The sequence below is a fragment of the Papilio polytes genome, unplaced genomic scaffold (assembly GCF_000836215.1).
Source record: "Papilio polytes unplaced genomic scaffold, Ppol_1.0 DF822733.1, whole genome shotgun sequence".
In the NCBI taxonomy this organism is placed as follows: Eukaryota; Metazoa; Arthropoda; class Insecta; order Lepidoptera; family Papilionidae; genus Papilio; species Papilio polytes.
Window position 1 is genome coordinate 2,740,127 of NW_013526471.1, and position 9,935 is coordinate 2,750,061.

The 9,935-nt window shown below is 31.3% G+C and overlaps 3 protein-coding genes across 3 annotated transcripts in view; 2 read left to right on the forward strand and 1 right to left on the reverse strand.

Moving 5' to 3' along the window:
• Positions 1–2: 2 nt before the first annotated feature.
• Positions 3–881, reverse strand: LOC106105741 (solute carrier family 35 member F1-like). Its single transcript, XM_013286173.1, has 3 exons — positions 683–881; positions 404–595; positions 3–116 (listed from the first exon to the last, which is right to left on the reverse strand). Exons 1-3 carry the CDS (start codon positions 751–753, stop codon positions 23–25), a joined length of 357 nt encoding a protein of 118 aa, XP_013141627.1. The 5' UTR covers positions 754–881; the 3' UTR covers positions 3–22.
• Positions 882–1,192: 311 nt separating this feature from the next.
• LOC106105740 (THO complex subunit 7 homolog) lies at positions 1,193–2,178 on the forward strand. Its single transcript, XM_013286171.1, has 3 exons — positions 1,193–1,250; positions 1,357–1,480; positions 1,575–2,178. The coding sequence occupies exons 1-3, from the start codon at positions 1,241–1,243 to the stop codon at positions 2,116–2,118; spliced, it is 678 nt and encodes a 225-aa protein (XP_013141625.1). The 5' UTR covers positions 1,193–1,240; the 3' UTR covers positions 2,119–2,178.
• A 1,912-nt stretch (positions 2,179–4,090) lies between these two features.
• The window catches only part of LOC106105790 (phospholipase D3-like), a 31,824-nt gene continuing 25,979 nt past the window's right edge, over positions 4,091–9,935 (forward strand). The window contains exon 1 of the mRNA XM_013286235.1: positions 4,091–4,371. Coding sequence (XP_013141689.1) covers positions 4,108–4,371 — 264 coding nt within the window. The 5' untranslated portion in view covers positions 4,091–4,107. The remainder of the gene's footprint in view (positions 4,372–9,935) is intronic.

A 9,935-nucleotide genomic window follows, 5' to 3' on the forward strand; every position in this document is an offset into this window, starting at 1 on the left:
CACCACTACAGGCAAGCAGCTGTCAGCTAAGTACAGATGTAAACCTCTGGGATGTAACCATTAACCAGTTTGCTTCCACATCCAAAGTGCATGCCATGATTAAAACCCACCATCTTCTAAAATATAAAGATTAGTATTAGATGCTATGACTTTAATATGCTATTTCTTTAAATAAGAATACTGAATTCCTTTTTTTAAGCCTCCTGCCCAACTGTCTAGAACTAGTAAATGTATGAAAATTTATATAAAAGTGTTTATGGGTATAGAAGCTTAGATTATGCAGATAAAGATATATCAAACCATTGAAAGATGTAGAATATACTTGTCTGTCATAATTCCATGCTTATTGGATACTAAAAAACATTATTTTAAAAGCTTATCTGTTATGTTTCAAATTACTTACTTGGTCAATTTTTTGAAGTCCGCACATAGCAAAGACGGTGTAAATAAAATAAATAGCAATAAATATGGAATAATCAGCTGAGCTGTGGTGGGAAATTGCCATGTAGCACTTTGCAGTAGTGCTGTTAGTATGCATTTGCCACTTAATATAAAAGACAATATCTGTCCCAGCATAATACTTCCCCACACTTTCCTGAAATAAACCGTTTTTTATAATTGTTTTCCATGTTTTAGGTAGTAAAGATAATACAGGTATCACAATAAAACAAAGTTGACTAACCGTCGCCCTAGCTCCGAAAAGTAAGCTTCCACTTTATCACTGAAATTTCTGTTTTCCATGATTACGGACATTATAAATGGAAAATCTATGTGAAGAATACTGAGGGATACAAAGATTGACGATTGAAATTGACGGAAAATAGAAAAATCTCCATTATTTCTAATGTAGACTTACACTTGCTTAGAATCATAACATTGAATAAAACTGACATTTCTAATGCGTTTAGATATGCACAATGGCTACTACATATATGTGAAATTTTTGCCGTTTAAAAAAACAAAAAGAGGCTTACACTTTATCTAGAAAATTATTTATTGAGACAAAAATGAAAAAATATATATTTACTAAAAAAACAACGAAAGTTAAATGTTTAGAAACGACAAAAAGTTTTTTTGCACTTTCTTATTGATGGCTGTACGTCCCAAAAACGTTATACTCGTTTTAAAAGCGTCAAACCTCAAAACATTTGAAACTTCAAAAGGCAAAATAAAAATAATATTCAAATCATTCATTTTTAATTAAAACCTCGAAGTAAACAATTTTATTTATATATTAAACATGGGTGATGGTAAGTACAAAACCTTACATTTACAGAAAAGTTACCTCGTTTTGTATACAACTTGTATGTTGCGTTTAGTTAACAATCTATAATTACCATAAAATCAACATTACAGAAGATGTTATAAGAAGGAGACTGCTTATTGATGGCGATGGTACAGGGGATGACCGCAGATTAAATGTATTATTGAAGACATTAATAAAATGGTGTAACAATACTGACGAAAAACTGGAAGAGAGGTTAGAAAAGTTTAGTGTTGTTTGTGTAGATTGCTTACATCTCGAAGGGATTTAGTAAATTTATTATAATGTAGGCATTTATTATGTTTTTTAGCAAATCAACGCACGACAGAATGCTAGCGCAACTAGCTCAATGTGAATTTGCCGTAACAAAATCACAACTTGGTGCTGGCATGATGGCTGCCGAATTAAAAAGCTACGAATCACTGTCAAAAATATTAGAAAACGGTATAGAAGTCGCAAAAAGTAACATTGAGAAGAGCAAAGCAGATTTAGCTCAGGCAAAAACTGTACGTAAAAACCGCATCGAGTATGATGTTCTAGCAAAAGTAATAAGTGAACAGCCAGACAGAAAAGAAACATTAGAACGACTTGCGACGTTAAAGAAAGAGTTAAGTAGCTTAGAAGCATCCAAACAGCAATTGGAAAGCAGATTAGCTTTAAGAAAGAAGCAATTTCATGTCTTGGTTACTTCAATACATCAGCTCCAAGCCATTCTGGATGACTCGGATGAGATAGAATGCATTTCTGATGATGTGGACATGAAGGATGAAGAAGAAAAGACTCCACCAGAGTCAAGACGCAGTGGTGTTCAAACCCCAGAGTCACGCCGTTCTAATGGGACCAATAATTATTAATTACCCTGATTTAATTATATGTAAGGTGTTAAAGTAAATAAAAATCAGTTTAATAAACTCGACTATATTTTACTTAAAAATTTTATATCATTTAAAAATATAAATATCACAAACATACATATCTGTTTTCTTCATCTTTGATGAAAATGCATCTGACTTAAAGAACAGTATTTTGATAATTAATATAGTTAGGACATTTAGGGCCTGTCCCACCAAATTGTAAATTGTCTGATAACAACCGAACATGTAAAATTCTATGACTAATAGGGGTGACCTAGTCACCCCTTATTAGGGTAGGCTCCGAGCCCCTCGGTGGGTACATATAGTGAGCTAGTGATGATGTAAAATTTGATGGAAATATCAGATTTTGGTACTCTATCTGACAGTGATGTCACTTTTAAGTTGGTGGGAAAGGCCCTTAGTGTCATTCATTGTGAATTTTAACACATCATGTTTACAAATTCTAGCACTGAATATGTTCAGGTCATAATTTATTGAGTTATATCATGAAAAAGAGTGTATAACACTAAAGTAAACCTTAATCAGTCGAATTTTCAAAAAATTACACTCTGTAAACATGTAATTTAAAAAGAAATAGATAACTACTAGTAATTGTCAATTGTTCTATATAAGAAACTAATTATTAAATTACTATCATGTACATTAGTACATAATAGTTATTTATTTAATAGTAAATTAGGTATAACAATAAAACCGACCATCAAGGACGAAGGTATAGACTTTCGAGTTTTCGTTTCAAATATGTACAGTCCCTTAAATATTAAAAGGGTGAGCTAGACTGCGGAGTTTACGCGTAAATTGGTCGCTAAGGGAGTTACCTGACGAACGATTATGTTTTGTTTTTTATAGTATCGTTTTATGTTTGAGTGTAAATAATGCGACTACGCAAAAGTTTACTTTAGTCCATGAGGGTTCTATTTTAATAATGGGTTTACTTTAGTATTCATATTTGCGTTTGTACACGTTTGTACTTAAATATAACCGCTTGTTCACATTGACTATACATTTTCATACAAATATTTTTTCACGTCGCAAATAAAATGTATTGAACATGAAAGTTTTAAAGCAGAAATTCATTGTTATTTATTTAATCTTACTAATATTAAAAATGAGAAAGCTTAGATGGATATTTGGTACAGTTTACCGCCAAAACGACTGAATGGATATCGATGTTTGGTATAAATGTAGAGTAAAGTCTGAGGGAACATAGGCAACTTACTTTTGTTTTTTTTTTTTTATTTCCACGCGTATGATTGCTACTAGGTAAATAAAACACTATCGAAGCTGACATTTATCACAAATAGCGTGATAAAGCATTAATCAATTTCCTAATACAAAAAAGCAAACAAATTATCATTTCCATATATTCCCATAAGAAATTACTACAAAAAGTAAATTAATAGACAGAAAGTTAATAGTCATCTACGAGGTTCATTTTTTAACGAAATTAATTCACCTAATACACTCACTTCACTTAATTATGTAAAACTTCGCTGAGCAATTTGATAGGTCGGGGATCGTCACGCACACAACGTTTAAAGAATATAAAAAAATGTTCTGATTTGACAAATGACATGATATAATCAATATTAATTCATACAAGAAAATTAAATTAACTACTCAAATTAAGTTAGTAGTTTACAAGGAAACACAAGGATCTTGAGACCTTTTGTGTTAATATTTCTGTGTGGCCTGTTAAGTAAATTAAATGTTGGTAATAAATGTTTTTATAATATGTGTAAAATGGGCATGTTTTTATTTTAAGAGCTTACAATACCATTTAAAAAACTAAAAGCAAGTTTTTTAAAACCTTACCACGCGACAGTACCACGTCAAAACTAAACTTTAACGCGCAAGTCCACGGTACAGCAACTCAACCTCAACACATCGGGTTCGTAAGTCGGGTCGGTCGCACGTCGACGCCGAAAAATAAAAACAGTAACTTCCATACGCGATTTTTGAATAAAAATGCCTTCCCTTTGGGATTATTTACACTTCAATCGACAGTATTCAAATAAAAGAAATTTAGAAGAGGGTCTATTCCAGATAGCTTCGCAGACTTGTAATATTTTAGTAAAGGTTAATAACACGAATAACATAAATTTGACAAGGAACGATCGTAGCGACGAGTATGGATGCGCCGGGCCACCCAAAGGGAAAAGTTCGATGCAGATATGCGTACCGAAATTCAGGAAGAATTCTATCACTTCCGGCTGTAATCCGGGATTATCGGTAAGTAACATTTATTAAACCTTAATTTTAAAAAGACATACCAACTTTTGTTTGGGACTTTATAATGTTATGAAAATATTTGTAAACAATTTCGGTGTTGAACTTAATATTAGCTAAAGTTTTAAAAAATGTTTTTTCAATTGGTTTTAGGATAATTTTTTATTTTGTTTTTTTAACATTAAATTAATAAAAACCTAAATTTTCAACCAGTATTTTTTGGAATTACATATGAGGAATTATAGGCAAGATAACTGATTTTATTTGGTACAAGATTCAAACAATCTTTTACAAAAGTCTGAAAAGTGCTAATCCGTGTCTATCAATTAACCAATAATAGCTTACATTAGTGCTACGGTCTATTCGTAGTGGCTTCGTAGACGTTTGCTACGAATCCGCCTTGCGGACTGAAGAATCAAATAAGCCGTTTGTTGCATTAAGGTGCTGATTTTAATATGTTTAAACTAAATTGTATAGGAATAAAAAAATGTAATGGACTATAAGAAAAAAACAAAACACTTGTATTCAGTCTACACATTTCGATATCCATAACCACTTCGATAAACTGAAATTTGATGGAAATCTTTTATGATAGACGTAAAATTCTATCTATTCCTAAACAATTAGGTTATTGACCTTTGCGAAAGTAACAAAACAATGGTCTCTCGTGCACGGGCGTTTTTGTCGTTTTAAGTTAGAGTGACTATAAAAAAAACGAGGATAGAAAGGTTTTAACGACAAAAGTTTTACTTTTAATAACAGTTTCATACACGCAATGCTATGACATTTTTATACCAGCTTTAACGTTTGTATAAAGAGATAATAATATTTTAATAAATATACGTTTACCTATATTTATGCTAAAAAAAATGTCGATGTTCTTTGGACGGAAGGTATGTTACAAAGGGTAAAAATTTATACAGTAATTAGCTGTTCCCGAGCGGCTTCATCCGCATGAAATATTAAAAACTTCTATTGTTTACAGTTGTCAAATTCTCAATTGCAAATATCAAAATACCAATTACCCTACTATAGCAATTTTGCTTCCTTGATGTTGGCAGCAACTTATGGTCTTATTCCCACATTAGCGTTTTTATCCAAAATATTTACCCCCTAAATTTAATGGCGTAAAATATATAGCCTAAACCGTGACGTAATTGTAGGCTTTTGTAACAAAAAGAATTATTCAAAAATATTAATTGCTGACATCTTAGGCAACAAAGAAGTGTGTGTTTACGCTTTATTATAATAGTATAGAAGTATAGATAGATGGTATAGATATGAAAACTCTGCTGTCGCTATTGAGGTCAAAATTTGCATTAAGCTACTTGTTACAAACAAATGATAAATAATCATTGTAACTATAAACCAGTGATAAAATCGTAGAACAATTTGAAAGATTGTTACGAACATATAAAGTTGATGATTTCTTTATCTTCGTATTGGATCTGTATTTAGAACATATAATGATAGTATGGTACAAAAATAGATTGAAAATAATACCTCTTCGGTACGAGTTCGCTACGAGTAAAGTCGCGACTCTTCAAGCAAGGTAAGCAACATATGAACTTACGAGTGGAAATGAAATGACGGATACGTTTGAAATAATGAAGCTTTTTCAGCGTTAAGCGATCGTCCTTGCTGTCAGTGTTAAAGATGCATAGGCGCGAGCGGCTTGTGCATTACACTGTCCATTGTCGATACAACAGCGCGAGTTAGTGTCCAAAACGCATGCTGCGGTACTACTTCCAACTTTCTGGTGTTGATAGATTACAAGCTGATTCGATTTGAGGTAAACGAACTTTGTATTGTAATTTATATTTTTTTATTACACTCGCGTGCGACAAAGCGATGTCCGCCATATTGATTTTACATGTACAAGACAGCGACTGCAAATGCCGTGGTTCGGCCTTGTTCCGATTACTCACTATTAGTCGGCTCTTTTTTTTTCGGCTATCGTTTCGGCTTTTGGGGAACCGATACGTGTTAATGCAAATTGTTATTGTTCGTGTAATACGACTATAAATCATTTACACGATCACACCTTTTAGCATTACTGTTATGAAGATATGCATAGAAATAACCGTAGTTAGAAATGTATGGAAGAGTAGTTGTCTATGACGATCCTCTGTAGGTAAGAAAGCAGAAAGATCTTTCTGCTTTTTGAATTTTTAGTATCATTGTATGAAAATTATTTTCCTCACTTATTTATTTGATATCAATGAAAAAAATATGTTCTCAATCTCAATGCTGCGTGGTTATTTCTTGCTGTAAACACATAGCTTTAAAATATTTTTTGTGTATGATATAATATTACTAAATAGTGTTAAGTAGCTAGTAGTATATTTCCTAGTTTTTATCCCTATCAAAGGTATACAATTTTATATAATAATTAATGTAAATACCTATACACCATACGGTTTTAAATTCACTACAAAGAACAAAGAGCGCGTTAAACAGCACTTTTAAAAATGCAAAGCTTTTAAGAATCGCAAAGATTTACTAATACCGCTCACTAACACTAAGCAACACTTTAACTAACTGTTATGTTCAGTATAAAATTTCAATAGATAAATAAAATAAATTGTATCTCGTAGTAAATAGTATCGTAGACGTTACGTAGACCGTAGTAAGTCGGGTTATTTAGTGGAGTGGCCTAGTTTTAGGACTATCATATATCTTCAACGCTATGGCTTTCGTAAGGTGACCCACTTAAGAAACTCAATACTTGAAAATATTGCGTTTTCTTAGAACTGCATTGTAATATGAAATACTTGTATTTGATGAAATTATTGTTTGCGTGAGCTTTATGCATTAAACTGTATTTTATTGTTGTTGTTTTTTTTATTTGTTTTTTCCACGTTTCCATTTCTTTGATTACACTAAAATATGTTAATACAAAGTGTAAAATATAGATATACGAATAAAGTCTGTTATTTATTAATTTCTAAATACAGTACACATCAAGCTAAAGTAAAAAGCACTTATATCGGTGTAGATTCATGATAAAATACGACTTATTGAAGCGTTTAATTGGGTTATTAACGTAATTATAATTCGGGCTTGATTAAAAGCTATTCAAAGCTTATTCAAATATTGGGTATATTAAAAAGCTTTGTTAAATTAATCGTTCATTATTCGGATACATACGCCTTTTAGGTCAAGGTTGCTTTTGTTGTAATGCATTAGCTTTATTAATTTAAACTAGTATGTTTTGTGACAGTCTCGTAGCGGTTACAGTAAGTTTACATTGAAAAAAGCACTTAACATATCGTTATCTTTTAAATTTAAAAAAAGAGAAAGGGATAAGTATATATATTACCAGACCAACTCAGGAAGGGTTTTTCGCGTATATAAATTTTTAAGTATGTATGTTACCTCCTGTAGCCTAAACGAGTGATCAGATTTAGATGAGTGCGGTGTCATTCGATTAGAATTCACGCCTAATTGACATAGGGATATTGTAAGGTTTTTGGCTATTTAATTATCAGAGTTTATTAAATATCATTTATGTCTTTTGCCTGTAAACACGCTTACCATGTAAACGTCAATTAACTGTCGTATAAAACACGTTATATTTTTACTTCGCGTTCTATTACTCAAGTTATGAATAACTGAAGCCTTCTAACAGCATTACACTCATGCTTAGTTACTTATGTAACAAATATGTTACATAGAAATTTATTTCAATGTCAAGTGTTACAGGAATTTACAATGTCAAGTGTATGTTTTTCTGGCGTAAAAATATGCTTGGTATTAACTGAGTTTTTTCTTTATTATAAGTGTTGATTGATCAAGAAATTGACTAAAGTAGACTAGTTTTCTCTTAGTTAGAGATTTAAAATAATTTTAACACCAATAAAAAGTACTTTACTGTTAATGTAACTATCATGATAATAAGTCAATTGTCATGTATTTTGAAAATACAAAAAATACAGTTAAAAGCCGTTTAGAAATACGCTGGATTTCATTGTCTTATTTATTTTTATCTCCTAATTACTGCACTCGGAGTCTACATTTAGCTTTTTCTTATATAAATTTAGTGACAAATACTATAACTAGCATTTACCCGCGAATCCTTCTGCGTGAAACTAAAAAGAAAACAAAAGTAAGTAGCCAATGTGTTCTTCCAGACTATGTTCTACATCTGTGCGAAATTTCATCCAGATCCGTTCATCCGTTTAGGCTACAAACTCTAACAAACATCCATCCATCTAAACTTTCGTATTTATAATACTCGCTTGATTGTTTCAATGTGCAAGTTTGAAAATTACTATTATGAAATAGCCTGAGAGTTTAATTATGTTAGATTGCACTTTATTGCATTGTTTTTGTACTTACATTATATGAGCTGTTGATATTATCTTTTAATATGGAAATCAAAGTGGTTGTAATCATATTCTCATAATAAATTTGTTTCCATTCAAGTACTTTGAGTTATACGTTTTTATAGCCTTTTCTATTGGTAACTAGTTTGTGACCCTGAGTTTACTGAATGTTGTTTGATCATTGGGATATTTCCTTTTGTATTTCCATAACACTGTCATAAATATCGTTTACTATCGATACCTGTGGATTGTATTGAACTTTGTTTTGACACGCCAATATCTTTCACTCTGAATAGATTGGATCGTAGATATTCTTTTGTTATGGGAGACTAACGTGCTTTGAACTCGTCTATTGTTGAATACCTATTTAATAATGGAATTTTTTTGTTAAATTAATTGATATATGTGTCGTAGTTTTGACAGAATAAAAATTAACATTTCTCGTCAACTTTCGCAACAAAATATAAATTGAGGATTGCTCTTCTTATAATTGCTTTTCTTTTCCTATTGCAGCAGAAATTACTTTCAGAATTTTCGATTTCAGTAATCTTTGTGGTAATTTGGTATTCGAAATACAATTCTAGTAAGTTAATGAACGTAGCATAATTTCCCACTTTGTATACGAAAACCACAAGCAACACGATTACGCTACTTCGCCATAAAGTAACTTTGACGGCTCTCTAGCTACGGTAGAGGGCGCACGCTATTTTACAATTATTTATACATTTTATATATTCACCGACAACTTTATACAGTTTCTTACGATACCAACAGTAGTTCAAATGTCGTAACGCTGTTACGTTGGAAAGATTGACGTGACGTGAAATAATGTAATTATCGAATGACCCTAATGATTTAACTAACTAGAGTAATTTAGTTAACATTTTAATGTGTTTGACAGTTGTAGGGTTTTTTAAAGTGGAAGCATTCTTCCTCCTAATTTGTGTTGTGAACATTTTGTTGTGCTGTGTGTATAAACTCGAGAGATTATTTATATACGAATAGCCAATCATATCTACGCAAGAAGACCTTATAGAGGTATGTACTACTGTAGGTATGTACTTTAAAAAAAACTATTTGATAATGTATAAAAATAAGTACTTATGTATTATTACGATTATTCGTATGAATATTTAGTGTTCGTTAATGTTTAGCACTTGTGTAAACAATAGTACACGATCACAATTTCTGAAGTCACTGTCAGCTTAACATTTTTTTTTTTTTTTTTTTTTTTTTTTT

Coding starts and splice junctions, on each gene's coding strand:
- LOC106105741 (XM_013286173.1), bottom strand. CDS start 753: ATGTCCGTAATCATGGAAAACAGAAATTTCAGTGATAAAGTGGAAGCT. Junction 596..682: donor TTTTCGGAGCTAGGGCGACG/GTTAGTCAACTT, acceptor GGTTTATTTCAG/GAAAGTGTGGGGAAGTATTA. Junction 117..403: donor GACTTCAAAAAATTGACCAA/GTAAGTAATTTG, acceptor TTTATATTTTAG/AAGATGGTGGGTTTTAATCA.
- LOC106105740 (XM_013286171.1), top strand. Junction 1,481..1,574: donor GACGAAAAACTGGAAGAGAG/GTTAGAAAAGTT, acceptor TATGTTTTTTAG/CAAATCAACGCACGACAGAA.